The sequence below is a fragment of the Sinohyriopsis cumingii genome, chromosome 7 (assembly GCF_028554795.1).
Source record: "Sinohyriopsis cumingii isolate HCF-2022 chromosome 7, ASM2855479v2, whole genome shotgun sequence".
Taxonomy (NCBI): domain Eukaryota; kingdom Metazoa; phylum Mollusca; class Bivalvia; order Unionida; family Unionidae; genus Sinohyriopsis; species Sinohyriopsis cumingii.
The window spans coordinates 23,661,272-23,679,013 of record NC_142967.1 but is presented as its reverse complement, the minus strand read 5'-3'; the positions used below and the strand labels follow the sequence as shown (position 1 = coordinate 23,679,013).

The 17,742-nt window shown below is 33.7% G+C and overlaps 2 protein-coding genes across 4 annotated transcripts; both read left to right on the top strand.

The window, feature by feature from the left end:
- The first annotated feature begins 2,594 nt into the window (after positions 1 to 2,594).
- LOC149794886 (uncharacterized) lies at positions 2,595 to 5,308 on the top strand. Of its 2 annotated transcripts, none has more exons than XM_089963994.1 (3): positions 2,595 to 2,658; positions 3,799 to 4,047; positions 5,114 to 5,308. In XM_089963994.1, the coding sequence occupies exons 2-3, from the start codon at positions 3,804 to 3,806 to the stop codon at positions 5,131 to 5,133; spliced, it is 264 nt and encodes an 87-aa protein (XP_089820120.1). In that variant the 5' UTR covers positions 2,595 to 2,658; positions 3,799 to 3,803; the 3' UTR covers positions 5,134 to 5,308. The 2 variants fall into 2 exon arrangements, with proteins under 2 accessions (XP_089820120.1, XP_089820119.1); XM_089963993.1 differs by having other exon boundaries at positions 3,799 to 4,110; positions 5,114 to 5,306.
- Positions 5,309 to 14,451: 9,143 nt separating this feature from the next.
- On the top strand, positions 14,452 to 17,169 carry LOC149794885 (uncharacterized). 2 transcript variants are annotated; one of them, XM_089963991.1, is made up of 3 exons: positions 14,452 to 14,515; positions 15,652 to 15,900; positions 16,975 to 17,169. In XM_089963991.1, exons 2-3 carry the CDS (start codon positions 15,657 to 15,659, stop codon positions 16,992 to 16,994), a joined length of 264 nt encoding a protein of 87 aa, XP_089820117.1. In that variant the 5' UTR covers positions 14,452 to 14,515; positions 15,652 to 15,656; the 3' UTR covers positions 16,995 to 17,169. The 2 variants fall into 2 exon arrangements, with proteins under 2 accessions (XP_089820117.1, XP_089820116.1); XM_089963990.1 differs by having other exon boundaries at positions 15,652 to 15,963; positions 16,975 to 17,167.
- Positions 17,170 to 17,742: the final 573 nt, after the last annotated feature.

Genomic DNA, 17,742 nt, shown 5'->3' with positions numbered 1-17,742 from the left:
TCAGTCATTAGGAATATATGATCAGAGTTAATAGCTGTGTCTAGTTATAATTTGAGATGTGCTATTTGTTTGAATTATTCGTTGGAACTACAAAAGAGGTCATTTACTTTTTGGACAAAAACACTACTTTGGATTATTGTTGACTAAAGCAAAGAAATTATTATATCATTCTAGTCCATCAAACCGTTGAAAATTATTGGAACTCATTAGACACCAATGAGTGGCCATTGAAAAAAAATACAAAAATAGAAGTTGCTCTAAATTGTACCCTTGGTGACCTATAAAGATCACACGGTACATATGCTATTGAAAAATAGGAACCAGCCTAGAAATGGGTGAACATAATATATGTATGTAAATATATACAAGATTTTCAAGAAAATCAAGGGTGGACATAGGACACACGGTACTAATGATATAGAAAAATGGGAACTATCCTGGAAATTGGTGAACATAAAATTGTATATATATATATATATATATATATATATATATATATATATATATATATATATATATATATATATATATATATATATATATATATGGGTTTGGCTCACCAGGATTGGTTAATAATGTAAGTTATATTTTAGGAAAAAGACTATTTTGAGAGCTTATCCTTGTTGTAAGTGAATAAAAAAGAGACATTGTTTTATCGATGGAATTTTCAGTCCTTTAACAGGACTGACTTTGGAACGCTCATTACTAAAATTAGCACGTGAATCTTTGGTGCGGAGTAGAAAGCACATGTTTTAAACACATGCAAGTCCAGAAAATGCCGCGGCTCATTCCCTTTCTTCTAAACAGAAGCTGATATCCATGTTTCATCTATACTGATACATATATTTTTGAACATGAGCACTCAAATATTTTAAGTTATTGAATTTTTAATATCATAGTTTTTATTCATAGATTTACTATGGGAACTGAATTAGTACCGTATATACATAATGGAGGACGAACTTTGGAAATCCACGGGATTTTCTCTGACCGACAAAAAGCTCCACATGTACACATTAAAATCGAACCGACACAGACAATGCTGAGATTTCAGTGATCGGTAAATGCGAGCGTCTTAGACCACTCGGCCATCTAGAGCTCCAAAAACATCACTGAAACAAACGGTCTCTTTCTCGAATATGAGCTCCATCTCGATTGGTTTAATCCGATTATCCGTAAAAGGACTTTGACAACAATCTAATAACAAAGTGTTCTCCTTCCAAATGTCGTCTGTTCAAATGTTCAAACGCTCAAATAAGATGGATATATATAATACAGGTTCCTCAGAAGAAAATAGCTTGAGAACGAGCATTTTTGCCAATTATTGTCATTTTGTGTCACAGTTAGATGGTTGGTATCTTCAATCCTTTGTTTGTGCCATGTTTGCCTCCCTAATTACTTTTATATGAAACAGTGGTAACCCAAGTGTTTTAATACTGTACTTCGCATTGTTCAATTTGTATCACATTTGACCTATAGCCTATTTCGAAATAGTTATTTTTGATGTTCTAAATACATATTCAATGTTTGTAAATTAACGTTCAGTACTAAGTCATGCATGTGACCAGGAGAAAAAAATGGTTCTCAAAGACAGGGATAGTGAAACTAGAGAGTTAACGATTATAATTCATCGAGCGGTTAAATTCAAAGTAAAACTGGCTGTATGTATCTATGTATGAATGTATGTATGTATGTATGTATGTATGTATGTATGTATGTATGTATGTGGAATTATGTATGTATGTAACAATGATTTCTGTCACGTTAGTATCCGTGTATTATTCTTGTTGTTCTTCTAAGCGTAACGCCAATTTTAAGATCATGCTAGACAATACAATGCGACCATTATAAATGGTGGAGAAACAACCGGTGAGAACCACCGACCCACGGGAAATTAGGAGCAAGTTCTTTTACATACCACATTGGCCGATACTCGAAACTACTTCGACAAGGATGAAATGGCAGTAATCGGTAAAGGAGAGTGCTTTAAACCACTCGGCCGTCCTGGGCCACAATGTGTGTGTGTGTGTGTGTGTGTGTGTGTGTGTGTGTGTGTGTGTGTTAACTCTTCGTGTGATTTTCATCGAAAAACAATCTTCTTTCTACAAGTAATTTTTTATTAGACTACTTGTTTGTCACTTTTGTTTAATAAATGCAATCTATCATGTACATACCGAGGAAGGCATCGGGTGATAATGAACAGTGGTCATACAAGAAAACAAAAGAAACATGTTATCAACCATAAAGTCCTTAATCGATTGCATGGTATATATGGACCATTTTCGAGTATTAGTATTCATATAAATTCAATACGTTAAATGTAGTGGTCATTAATGTAAGAATGGTTTGACACATGTAAATATGACATTTTGAGCAGTTGGAAAGTATAAATTCTACTCTATCCCAATAAAATACTGTTGACGGTTGCTTCACGTTCATGGGGATATCTACGACGTTCATAAAGGCAAATATCACTTGTTTTTCTTGTTTTAAGGCGTCATGGTTAATAAATATCAGTCAATATTAGTAAGTATGTCCTGTATATGCAAATGTATGATGACAATTATTGCATTTTAATGTTTTTCTCCTCCTATAAAAGTGCTACTTTACCTACCGATAGCAAGACAGAAGCTGCAGGATAGCCGTCTGCTACAACAGGTATTCCTCTCTCTCTAACTCACTATCTACCGCCCCCCCCACCACACACACACACAGACACACACACACACACACACACACACACACATATATATATATATATATATATATATATATATATATATATATATATATATATATATATATATATATATATATATATATATATCTTAAGAAATCTGCAATTAATCCTGTATTTGCAATATTTTATAGTATTAGGAAATCTACCAGTAATAGCAGCTTTAAAAATAGTGTGAGTAAAGCTGTACCGTAAGTTATCAAAACTTTTGTGAAGTCTACAAGACATAAGTTTGTTTTAATATCTTTAAATTTGTTTTAGTTATGTATATTTCTTTGTTGCTGTTTGGATCTGAAAATGTGATTATTTATTCCATAATCAGGCCGCACTTTAGCTTGAGAGGGACTTTATAGATTAATTTTGATTTTTATAGTGGATTAATTTGATGCAAATAATGGGTTAATTTGAGGCAGATAATAGATGAATTTGATATATAAATAGCGATGAATTTGATGTAGTTAATTTATTAATATTTGTAAATCATAGATTATTCTGATGTAGTTGATTGTGTATTCGTCTTGTCTGAAATAGACAAGTGAAAGGTTTCCATGCGTAGCTAGATATAGTTATTCAACCATATTTATATGAGTCGCTCTTTCAGGAAAATATTGCTGATATTATGGAGACATCACATGGAGTGGTACATTGGCATGAAAATTATTGCGCAAACCCTTATCTCCGAAATTGGCATTGATCTTATTTAAATAGTTGATCATTTGGGACATTGTCCTTGATATTATTAGCCCATTTCTCGGTATGCTGGCCTTCCCCTAAACTAGTATTCAGATCAGTGTCTTCCTTTTTCATTTTGTAGATAACGAGGAAGTATTCCGACTGAGCGCCTCTGACTCCTTGTGGAGTGTCTTTACATAATATAATAAGATACCTCTAACATTGCATCAGATAAAAGATTTTTTCATAATTTCATAAAAGTTAATAATAATAATAATAATAATAATAAAAATAATAATAATAATAATAATAATAATAATAAAATAATCCTTTGGAATTATTGGTAGTGTTGGTTATAAATGTCTTTGTTTAAAATGTGCGTTCCACAGAAAACATGAAGGCAGCAATTCTCGCCCTTGCTTTCCTTGCTGTTGTAAGCGCAACACCACCATTGTATTACGGTGGCGTCGGGTACGGTGGGTATCCAGGTGGATTATATGGTGGCTTTTACCCCGGTGGATACTACGGAGGAGGGTATGGGATTGGACATGGATACGGTGGATACTTCCCCGGATATTTCGGAGGCTACGCTGGCTCCAATCCTGGATACTACGGTGGATACGGCCATGGCTTGTATGGTGGATATGGCGGTGGATACGGTTTGTGGGGAAATGGTGGATACGGTTATGGTGGATACTACCGTAAGTGTAGATGAGCATATTAGTATAAAGTCGTTACCGGCGTATGAGCGGCAATCCCATCATCCCGCCAAGTGTAAGACGAGAGATATAGAAAGAATCAAACTGACATTCAATTTATGCATCAAGTTTTAGCGCCCACAAGACCTAGGAACCGAACATTTGATTTCCTTGGCGTATTTTGTGACATCTCTTTCGAGCCGTGATACTTGTTTTCATTCATTTTCATTTTAACTCAAAATGATTTTAAAATTCAACTAATATAATATGATGCGTTTTTATTGTTACAAATCAGTGCTGTCTCCTTGGAAGAAAATTAATTTGAAATGTAAATTAAAATCTGTGGCAGCGAAGTTTTCTTAACACCATATTTTGAGACATTACTTATTTTATGGTAGAAATTAAAAACAAAATAAGCAAGAAATCGATTCAGGAAAAAGAGACAAAACCAAATCATAGTAAAAAGAATCAAGCATACAAGCAAAGTGAAAAATGTAGCTGTAAGCCATCAAACTAACATCAAAAACTAATGAGGTAAGCTCTGAAATATTAACCAAACTTTAACATACATACATACATACATACATACATACATACATACATACATGCATGCATGCATGTATGCATGCATACATGCATGCATATATCCATACATACATACATACATACATACATACATACATACATCCATGCATGCATGCATACATACATACATACATACATACATACATACATACATTCATGGACTTGTAAATATATATATAGACCTGTTCATAAATCGATACAAATATCAGAATTTTTCCAAACTTGTAATTCTTTTGCCTGTTAATTTTCCGACTAAATCTGTCATATTTTAATATATGGCTTCATCTTCACGGCAACATGTCGGTGATGCGTTAATCTATTCACTTTACCATTTCGTCTATCGATTAGCATTATCATCAACAATCTTTTTTTTTTCATTCTATAGATTAGAATTATCAATGACAATTTTACCTCTTTTCAGCGAGCAAAAAAGGATACTAAGATTTCAAACTTCAGTCGTCTCAGAACCTTTCCTGTCATCATTTGCTCAAGATTGTCTCCCAGGAGTATTTAACATGCTAAGGAAATGCCCGATGCTCCGGAACATGCTTAGAAACAGTTACTCTACAGACGTGCGCCAGATGCCTGTCTTTAGCACAATAATAATCTATATTTTTAAAGTGCAATCTACTAATAAATTTGCATGTCCGAAAACCGTTCGCTGCGTTAATTTTATTTGAAACAATGACATTCACCAAGCATCTCTCTCTGTGTCTGTCAGTCTATCTATCTGTCTCTCATCGTAATTTGACACTAACATCTACCAATATACTGAATCTCCTTTGAAGTAATCTTTAAACTAAGAAAAGAACAAGTTTACGTGAAGAAAATTAAGAGCCTTGACTTTTCGCATCACCGATGCAAGAGAAGCAAACTCGTCCCATTTACATTTTCTATAAATATTAATTAGCAATAAAGTATCATATATATATATATATATATATATATATATATATATATATATATATATATATATATATATATATATATATATATATATATATTGTTTTGCAGATCGAATTAATTTTAATATATCATCAATTAATAGATCATCAATCTGAGAGTTGTCTCTAATTCCACAAAAAATGTCTATATTTCATTTAAAAATTAGGTGTGTGACAACACTTACATTTTTATCTAGTCTAGGATGCCATTTTCTTACTGTGCAATCCCTAGAGATATGACTCATTACTTCTGCATGCACCATATAAAAGGAACATGGCTCGATTGAAATAAGGTTGATTCTATTGAGATATGCATTCCTAACCAAAATTCTTTGCAAGAATTTAAACTGCAGCCATCTAAGTTTTGTATAGTAGTAAGAAACATAACTGCCAATCGTTTCCTTATAACTCGCTAACTTCAAAATTCTACTTCCTTCTAGCAATTGGTATACGTTGTTTTCAATGAATTTTTCTTTTTTCACCCCTGCATTATTTTTTCATTTTTAATAATAGCAAACATACCAGTATTTATGGACGAACGTTGTAAATTGGAGTCATAACTGATTCTGAATTTACGTTTTTATGACTTTATTGATGTGAGTAAACTTTGAAAATCTTTGAAATTAATGTGAATAGAAAACTCAGTTTTAAAATTATTAAATTTATCCAAGAACCGTCCGCGTTGACAAAATTATTCATAAAGCTAATACCTTTCTTAAAAAATACCTTTTAATACAAATTTTCTCCATTTATTGTAATGCATGGAATTAATCATATTTGTATTTCAAACTTATTCAGCTTTGACCACTTTGAATTGTCTAGTTAGTTCTAAAAATGATTCAAAAACCTTTATCCAGAAAGGAATGAAATCCCGTTTATCGAGTAATAAAAATGTATCCCCCCAAAACTCTCAATGTTTCAAAATTGTAACAGACGTTCCATTTAGACTTCCTCTTAGCCATGCAAGTTTCAATGCATTCGCAAAACTAAATAAATTAGCGATCTTTAATCGACCCTCATCATAATCCTGCACAACATTATTTTTTTAAATTCTGTCGTTTGACCATGCCTTACAAATATTTTGAAAGAGTGTGTTAAGGTCACAAAGAACCTGTGCAAACGAATTAATAAAATATGATTAATTCTGGAGACAGCCAAACTTTTTATTTCCTCAATCTTTCCAAATGGTGTTAACACACTTTATACCACCGAATTAGCAAATCCTAATGACACGAATTTTTAAAGGGATAATTAAGAGATATATTTGTTTCTAAATGATTGAAAACATGACACCTATGACAACAAGCCCAGTAAATCCCCCGTTAAGTTTATATTCTGGATTATATTTCATATCTCTATCATTACTACTTCCGATCAAAACACATTTGCTTTTACAATATTTATACTAAATTCAGAATGTTTTGAATACTGATTTAAAGATGCAAAGCAGACATCAGAGATTTCTCTGAACTATCAATGGTGAGTGTAATATCATCAGCATATTGGGAAAGAACATATGTTACATCACCTGTATTTCTTTCCTTAGTGTGCTTATTTTTTCTTGTGATACGAGCTGAAATTTCTGCATACATGATAAAGGGGAGAAAGGGTCCACCTTTGACGTTCTTAAAGAAACATTTTATCCAATTTGTTACTGATTCTTCGAAATTTAAAAAGTTCAAATGTTGATCAAGTAATGGTCTGGCAAATGATTCAACTAAATGTCAAAGTAGATTAAAAGGAGTAGTCCAGGTATAGTGCGTTCTTTCGTGAAAAATAATAGCTCACATAAGTTTCTAAAATTGTATTCAATGTATCGTCCTTTTAGAAACCATTCAGGGATATTTAAGATACTGCTATTTCAAACATTGTGACTCAGATCATCCTGATATATCTGCCTATGATGAACCAAATGACCTCTAGATTTAACTGATATTGAGTGAGATAAAACTGAATGACCAATAGCTTTTGTTGATACTGAGTGAAATTGAACTTAATGGACACTAGCTTTAACCGATATTGAGTGAGATTAAAATGAAAGAACACTAGCATTAGCCCAGACGGAGTGAGATTAAACTGAAAATAAAACATTGGCTTTAGTAGATATTGAGTGCGATTAAACTAAAGACCACTAGCTTGAGCCTAAATTGAGTGATTTCAAAGTGAAAGACCACTACCTTGTGCCGATATTGAGCGAGGTTAAATTAAAGTCCACTACTAGCTTTAACGCATATTGAGGAAGATTACCTTGCAAGACGATAAACTGGGAGTATTCCATAAAGTAGACTAAACTACATAGAATATAAAGTGACAAGAACCATCTGGTTTTTCTCCAAGCTGGCTTTCATAGCAGCGAAATGCATTACTCATGCACAACGCCTGGGAGCAGATCCTAACTTGCCTTAACAGGTATCGAATCTACGAACCTCGATTACGAATCCGATATTCCAACAAATTGAACTATCGCGCCGCCCTTAAATATTTGACCTTCAGTAAGCCATTTCTTCAATGTATACACGAAGAGTTGGATATTTTATTCTTAGAACACCTGTAGATAACTCGTTTCATGACTCTAAATCCCGTCGTCGATAAATTCTCATAAATCATACAGATCCAAATGGGTAAAATCACAACAGTATCGAAGGATCGTTTTGTAGCACGAAACTAAACGTTGAAAGAAGATTCGATTTAGACTGCCAATCTTTTGTAAACCTTTGGCTTGAAATTAATCTCAAATAGAATACTGTACATTCTTTTTGTGCTATCTAAATACCCACTTCCAGTAACACTACTGTTGTGGATAACACTCGAAATTTATGAAATCCGCACTTGATGAAAGTCATAACGTTTTCACATTAGGTATTTCAATATTAATTTGGTTCCAAATTCCACCAAGGTTACATGATCTAAATGTATCATAAGGTTTGGCTAAGATGGTCTCAGAGCCTATATGGATAACTGTGATAAATCAATCGTTATTCAATTTATTACTTGCAACGCAAAATGGGCATGCAGTTGATTCTGTTATTGGGAAAACTGAAAGCTGTTTCTAATAATCACGCGGACACCGACAAAGCTAACGACACAGATGTATAGAGGAGCTCAAATATCACATAACGATAGAAATGTTGAAAAAGGACGCTAGGAAAGTAACACAGATCCCTTACATATCAATCTAAGCAAAGTCATCCTCAACGGAAAATGCTGGTGGCCCCGTTCCTTATAAATCCGACCAAACATTTCTGAGGAATACTTTTAGGGTGTGTTTAAATCGCGTAACAGCAGTGGGAAAAGTTCTATTGAAACTGGGTTAGATGTTTTCCTTTGTTATGAGATCATCCTATGATATTTTAGTTTCATAGCACCTTTCATTTATTGAAATTGTTTTAGCAGTATATATAATGTCAATTTAAAACAATGAGTGTGTGTGTGTGTGTGTGTGTGTTAGGATTTTTAACCTAGCTTAAACAATTTTTCAGTCATATCGCTACGATGTCTGCCGTGTGACAATTTATAATAATGTCTAGCACTGGGGCATCATGCCGCAGACCTGTAGCATGATGTCCCATCCAACCCCGTCACATTATCCTGACACCAGTCCGACCAGTCCTAACACTAGCCTCTTAATGCTGAGCGCCAAGCGAGATAGCTGTCAGCACCATTTTTGTAAGCCTTTGGTATGACTCTGCCGAGGATGGAAACCACGACCTCCCACATCCTAGGTGAACTCCCTAACCACTAGGCCACCGGAGCGGTCTTAAAAAATGACGCATTCTAATAAATGTACAGAGCTTCATACATTCGGTGTGGTCTGCAGATTTTCATGGATTGGCTTTTAATCGTAAAGTACTGTGTTTGAATCCTTCCACTAGTAGCACAAAGATAGTGTACAAACCTTAGATTGAGACACAGTAAAGTCTACGATATGACCTTGAGAATTGGGTGTCAGTGGTCAAAGAGCTAATCTATGTTTGGGAAAATGTCTAAACTTTAACCTGTTGGAAAGAAAATTCACATAGGAACTGGATTTCCCGTCCTAAATTTGCATTCAATCCCTTGTTTAAAATTGCATAATGTGAATTTTTGAAAAGTGCTATAATTGACTTAAATTGAAAGAAGGTATTATTCAAAAATGACGACAGAAATCGGACAGAGGCTGGTTGAATAGGAATCCGCGGTGGCTCACCTACATTATCTTCAAATGAACATGCGTGCATTTCTTTTATCATAGAATTTATAAAATAAATTTCATCGAATCGTATTAAAAATTGAAATTAAACAAGAGCGAATCATGTAATTGTGGCTAACGTTATTTTTTAAATTTTAATTCCATATATCTTCTTAACCGAAACAGGACCCCTACCTTTTCCGAAGAATGAAGCTGTCCTGTGACCGTTAATTCTCAATTCTATACTTACACCAACTCAACCTTGATTAACGTGTATCACATCTGTTATGTTCGAATAGGACCACACATCTTTTTGAACTAAAGCACAATGAAAAACAGTCAATTGGAAGACAAAAAGGAAGAAAGATTGAAAGAGAAGAAATATATATATACAGACATATACACATACGTACACATATAGGCAGGCAGACAGAAAAATCCTTGCAGACTTTCAAATGGCGCCTACAATGCTTTGAAAATACTTAACACGATCTAGAAACGAGATTCTTTGAACGGATCTATTAATGAGACAATGCAGCAGATTTATAGTTTAAACAGAGACTTCCATGAAATGGAAAGGTAGATTGTTTTTGTTACAGAGGCTACATTTTGTCGTAAAACTGCAAAACATTGAAATACATGGAAACGGTATCCTAGTCCGCAGGGAATCGGCCTCGAGGTAAGCCAAACGCTAGAACATAGTTAATTAATTTTGAAGAATTCTAAAAGGATACAAAAAATGCCACCAAATAAAAGGATTCCCAAACCCCATTTCGATCCACGTCTGGTCGAAATACACGGTGGGATGGGTTGTCTAGATACATTTACGACTCTTTGGTCTTAAACTAACTAAAAGCAAAGAGCAAGACATGCAAGTTAATTTAAAATCAGTATCGTAACCTAATATCAAATAATCCTAAATCCTCTATCACAAGTTAGAAGTATTGAGTGTTTCGAATGAATTCCAGTTCAGTATGTGTGGATGTACCAATTGTCTTGAATGAGTTGATGCAGCAACATTATTAATGTATCACAGTGTCTGTGAATGAATTCATAATAATCCCAACTTAGTGATTTTGTTCAAAATCTCAAAGACCATTTTGTCATTCTAATGCATAATTTTAAATCAATGATTCCTGTCATAGCATATCTGAACACAAAAAGTAAATAAGTCTAGAGACGGGACTTATAGGAGGAATGAAATAATTATGTTTATCAGAACCTTATTTAAAAATCTATGACACAATAAATGACCCGGATGAGGATCAAAAGTATTCTTCCGGAACAGTATTAATATTTATATATACAACAAGATTTAGAACCCAATCACCTGTAAGCAGCCTATTGTAAATTACATGCAAGACAAAATGCAGGTACACACCAGAACAATATCCTCTGTAATGGACAATAGTCGAGCACACACAACACAGGAAATATACCCGCTGATTTAACTTTGTTCAATTTGATTTTTTATCTTTTACAGCTCCTACAAAGAGGAGACTTATGGAGACTGACCACACCAAAGGCTGAAAACCCGATTCTCATGGAATAGGTGGAGGCTGCAATAAAGGCATTAAAAAAGGGAAGTCAGCTGGGAGGAACCTCCTTGATAGATGTTCTCAAGGCAATCTGCAAGAAAACCTAGCAAACAGGAGAATGGCCAACCCAAGGAACCAAGTTTCTGATCATATCTCTTCCTACGAAAGGGAATGTGCAAATGTGCCAGAACTACTGAGTAATCAGTTTAATCAGTGATCGACGCAAGGATATGCTTAAAATCATCCTCATAGACTGAAACCCCAAAAGAACGCACATCATTGCTGAAGAATAGGTTAGTTTCAAAGCAGGACATAACACTATAGAACAGATCTTCAACCTTAGAATTCTCTTTGAAATGTATCTACATCATCAACGGTACCTCTGCCTTGTCTTAAATGACTTGAAGAAGGCCTTTGAAAATGTATGTTATGCGGACTTGTGAACCACCATGTGGATAAAACGACAATTCTGGTCATCGTCCATGTTATGTATATAAATTTAGGTCAGTTGAAGTTAGTATATATAGGAAATGGTATATACTTATTCATTCCTGTTTAATATCAGTCATTAGGAATATATGATCAGAGTTAATAGCTGTGTCTAGTTATAATTTGAGATGTGCTATTTGTTTGAATTATTCGTTGGAACTACAAAAGAGGTCATTTACTTTTTGGACAAAAACACTACTTTGGATTATTGTTGACTAAAGCAAAGAAATTATTATATCATTCTAGTCCATCAAACCGTTGAAAATTATTGGAACTCATTAGACACCAATGAGTGGCCATTGAAAAAAAATACAAAAATAGAAGTTGCTCTAAATTGTACCCTTGGTGACCTATAAAGATCACACGGTACATATGCTATTGAAAAATAGGAACCAGCCTAGAAATGGGTGAACATAATATATGTATGTAAATATATACAAGATTTTCAAGAAAATCAAGGGTGGACATAGGACACACGGTACTAATGATATAGAAAAATGGGAACTATCCTGGAAATTGGTGAACATAAAATTGTATATATATATATATATATATATATATATATATATATATATATATATATATATATATATATATATGGGTTTGGCTCACCAGGATTGGTTAATAATGTAAGTTATATTTTAGGAAAAAGACTATTTTGAGAGCTTATCCTTGTTGTAAGTGAATAAAAAAGAGACATTGTTTTATCGATGGAATTTTCAGTCCTTTAACAGGACTGACTTTGGAACGCTCATTACTAAAATTAGCACGTGAATCTTTGGTGCGGAGTAGAAAGCACATGTTTTAAACACATGCAAGTCCAGAAAATGCCGCGGCTCATTCCCTTTCTTCTAAACAGAAGCTGATATCCATGTTTCATCTGTACTGATACATATATTTTTGAACATGAGCACTCAAATATTTTAAGTTATTGAATTTTTAATATCATAGTTTTTATTAATAGATTTACTATGGGAACTGAATTAGTACCGTATATACATAATGGAGGACGAACTTTGGAAATCCACGGGATTTTCTCTGACCGACGAAAAGCTCCACTTCTACACATTAAAATCGAACCGACACAGACAATGCTGAGATTTCAGTGATCGGTAAATGCGAGCGTCTTAGACCACTCGGCCATCTAGAGCTCCAAAAACATCACTGAAACAAACGGTCTCTTTCTCGAATATGAGCTCCATCTCGATTGGTTTAATCCGATTATCCGTAAAAGGACTTTGACAACAATCTAATAACAAAGTGTTCTCCTTCCAAATGTCGTCTGTTCAAATGTTCAAACGCTCAAATAAGATGGATATATATAATACAGGTTCCTCAGAAGAAAATAGCTTGAGAACGAGCATTTTTGCCAATTATTGTCATTTTGTGTCACAGTTAGATGGTTGGTATCTTCAATCCTTTGTTTGTGCCATGTTTGCCTCCCTAATTACTTTTATATGAAACAGTGGTAACCCAAGTGTTTTAATACTGTACTTCGCATTGTTCAATTTGTATCACATTTGACCTATAGCCTATTTCGAAATAGTTATTTTTGATGTTCTAAATACATATTCAATGTTTGTAAATTAACGTTCAGTACTAAGTCATGCATGTGACCAGGAGAAAAAAATGGTTCTCAAAGACAGGGATAGTGAAACTAGAGAGTTAACGATTATAATTAAATTGAAAGTAAAACTGGCTGTATGTATCTATGTATGAATGTATGTATGTATGTATGTATGTATGTATGTATGTATGTGGAATTATGTATGTATGTAACAATGATTTCTGTCACGTTAGTATCCGTGTATTATTCTTGTTGTTCTTCTAAGCGTAACGCCAATTTTAAGATCATGCTAGACAATACAATGCGACCATTATAAATGGTGGAGAAACAACCGGTGAGAACCACCGACCCACGGGAAATTAGGAGCAAGTTCTTTTACATACCACATTGGCCGATACTCGAAACTACTTCGACAAGGATGAAATGGCAGTAATCGGTAAAGGAGAGTGCTTTAAACCACTCGGCCGTCCTGGGCCACAATGTGTGTGTGTGTGTGTGTGTGTGTGTGTGTGTGTGTGTGTTAACTCTTCGTGTGATTTTCATCGAAAAACAATCTTCTTTCTACAAGTAATTTTTTATTAGACTACTTGTTTGTCACTTTTGTTTAATAAATGCAATCTATCATGTACATACCGAGGAAGGCATCGGGTGATAATGAACAGTGGTCATACAAGAAAACAAAAGAAACATGTTATCAACCATAAAGTCCTTAATCGATTGCATGGTATATATGGACCATTTTCGAGTATTAGTATTCATATAAATTCAATACGTTAAATGTAGTGGTCATTAATGTAAGAATGGTTTGACACATGTAAATATGACATTTTGAGCAGTTGGAAAGTATAAATTCTACTCTATCCCAATAAAATACTGTTGACGGTTGCTTCACGTTCATGGGGATATCTACGACGTTCATAAAGGCAAATATCACTTGTTTTTCTTGTTTTAAGGCGTCATGGTTAATAAATATCAGTCAATATTAGTAAGTATGTCCTGTATATGCAAATGTATGATGACAATTATTGCATTTTAATGTTTTTCTCCTCCTATAAAAGTGCTACTTTACCTACCGATAGCAAGACAGAAGCTGCAGGATAGCCGTCTGCTACAACAGGTATTCCTCTCTCTCTAACTCACTATCTACCGCCCCCCCACCACACACACACACAGACACACACACACACACACACACACACACATATATATATATATATATATATATATATATATATATATATATATATATATATATATATATATATATATATATATATATATATATATATATATATATATATATCTTAAGAAATCTGCAATTAATCCTGTATTTGCAATATTTTATAGTATTAGGAAATCTACCAGTAATAGCAGCTTTAAAAATAGTGTGAGTAAAGCTGTACCGTAAGTTATCAAAACTTTTGTGAAGTCTACAAGACATAAGTTTGTTTTAATATCTTTAAATTTGTTTTAGTTATGTATATTTCTTTGTTGCTGTTTGGATCTGAAAATGTGATTATTTATTCCATAATCAGGCCGCACTTTAGCTTGAGAGGGACTTTATAGATTAATTTTGATTTTTATAGTGGATTAATTTGATGCAAATAATGGGTTAATTTGAGGCAGATAATAGATGAATTTGATATATAAATAGCGATGAATTTGATGTAGTTAATTTATTAATATTTGTAAATCATAGATTATTCTGATGTAGTTGATTGTGTATTCGTCTTGTCTGAAATAGACAAGTGAAAGGTTTCCATGCGTAGCTAGATATAGTTATTCAACCATATTTATATGAGTCGCTCTTTCAGGAAAATATTGCTGATATTATGGAGATAGCACATGGAGTGGTACATTGGCATGAAAATTATTGCGCAAACCCTTATCTCCGAAATTGGCATTGATCTTATTTAAATAGTTGATCATTTGGGACATTGTCCTTGATATTATTAGCCCATTTCTCGGTATGCTGGCCTTCCCCTAAACTAGTATTCAGATCAGTGTCTTCCTTTTTCATTTTGTAGATAACGAGGAAGTATTCCGACTGAGCGCCTCTGACTCCTTGTGGAGTGTCTTTACATAATATAATAAGATACCTCTAACATTGCATCAGATAAAAGATTTTTTCATAATTTCATAAAAGATAATAATAATAATAATAATAATAATAATAATAATAATAAAATAATCCTTTGGAATTATTGGTAGTGTTGGTTATAAATGTCTTTGTTTAAAATGTGCGTTCCACAGAAAACATGAAGGCAGCAATTCTCGCCCTTGCTTTCCTTGCTGTTGTAAGCGCAACACCACCATTGTATTACGGTGGCGTCGGGTACGGTGGGTATCCAGGTGGATTATATGGTGGCTTTTACCCCGGTGGATACTACGGAGGAGGGTATGGGATTGGACATGGATACGGTGGATACTTCCCCGGATATTTCGGAGGCTACGCTGGCTCCAATCCTGGATACTACGGTGGATACGGCCATGGCTTGTATGGTGGATATGGCGGTGGATACGGTTTGTGGGGAAATGGTGGATACGGTTATGGTGGATACTACCGTAAGTGTAGATGAGCATATTAGTATAAAGTCGTTACCGGCGTATGAGCGGCAATCCCATCATCCCGCCAAGTGTAAGACGAGAGATATAGAAAGAATCAAACTGACATTCAATTTATGCATCAAGTTTTAGCGCCCACAAGACCTAGGAACCGAACATTTGATTTCCTTGGCGTATTTTGTGACATCTCTTTCGAGCCGTGATACTTGTTTTCATTCATTTTCATTTTAACTCAAAATGATTTTAAAATTCAACTAATATAATATGATGCGTTTTTATTGTTACAAATCAGTGCTGTCTCCTTGGAAGAAAATTAATTTGAAATGTAAATTAAAATCTGTGGCAGCGAAGTTTTCTTAACACCATATTTTGAGACATTACTTATTTTATGGTAGAAATTAAAAACAAAATAAGCAAGAAATCGATTCAGGAAAAAGAGACAAAACCAAATCATAGTAAAAAGAATCAAGCATACAAGCAAAGTGAAAAATGTAGCTGTAAGCCATCAAACTAACATCAAAAACTAATGAGGTAAGCTCTGAAATATTAACCAAACTTTAACATACATACATACATACATACATACATACATACATACATACATACATGCATGCATGCATGTATGCATGCATACATGCATGCATATATCCATACATACATACATACATACATACATACATACATACATACATACATGCATGCATGCATGCATACATACATACATACATACATACATACATACATTCATGGACTTGTAAATATATATATAGACCTGTTCATAAATCGATACAAATATCAGAATTTTTCCAAACTTGTAATTGTTTTGCCTGTTAATTTTCCGACTAAATCTGTCATATTCTAATATATGGCTTCATCTTCACGGCAACATGTCGGTGATGCGTTAATCTATTCACTTTACCATTTCGTCTATCGATTAGCATTATCATCAACAATCTTTTTTTTTTCATTCTATAGATTAGAATTATCAATGACAATTTTACCTCTTTTCAGCGAGCAAAAAAGGATACTAAGATTTCAAACTTCAGTCGTCTCAGAACCTTTCCTGTCATCATTTGCTCAAGATTGTCTCCCAGGAGTATTTAACATGCTAAGGAAATGCCCGATGCTCCGGAACATGCTTAGAAACAGTTACTCTACAGACGTGCGCCAGATGCCTGTCTTTAGCACAATAATAATCTATATTTTTAAAGTGCAATCTACTAATAAATTTGCATGTCCGAAAACCGTTCGCTGCGTTAATTTTATTTGAAACAATGACATTCACCAAGCATCTCTCTCTGTGTCTGTCAGTCTATCTATCTGTCTCTCATCGTAATTTGACACTAACATCTACCAATATACTGAATCTCCTTTGAAGTAATCTTTAAACTAAGAAAAGAACAAGTTTACGTGAAGAAAATTAAGAGCCTTGACTTTTCGCATCACCGATGCAAGAGAAGCAAACTCGTCCCATTTACATTTTCTATAAATATTAATTAGCAATAAAGTATCATATATATATATATATATATATATATATATATATATATATATATATATATATATATATATATATATATATATATATATATATATATATATTGTTTTGCAGATCGAATTAATTTTAATATATCATCAATTAATAGATCATCAATCTGAGAGTTGTCTCTAATTCCACAAAAAATGTCTATATTTCATTTAAAAATTAGGTGTGTGACAACACTTACATTTTTATCTAGTCTAGGATGCCATTTTCTTACTGTGCAATCCCTAGAGATA

What these genes read in the sequence shown, in the direction of transcription:
- LOC149794886 (XM_089963993.1), top strand. Translation starts at nt 3,804, where the DNA reads ATGAAGGCAGCAATTCTCGCCCTTGCTTTCCTTGCTGTTGTAAGCGCA. An exon ending in CGGTTATGGTGGATACTACC is followed by an intron (nt 4,111 to 5,113) that starts GTAAGTGTAGAT and finishes ACCTCTTTTCAG; the next exon opens with CGAGCAAAAAAGGATACTAA.
- LOC149794885 (XM_089963990.1), top strand. Translation starts at nt 15,657, where the DNA reads ATGAAGGCAGCAATTCTCGCCCTTGCTTTCCTTGCTGTTGTAAGCGCA. An exon ending in CGGTTATGGTGGATACTACC is followed by an intron (nt 15,964 to 16,974) that starts GTAAGTGTAGAT and finishes ACCTCTTTTCAG; the next exon opens with CGAGCAAAAAAGGATACTAA.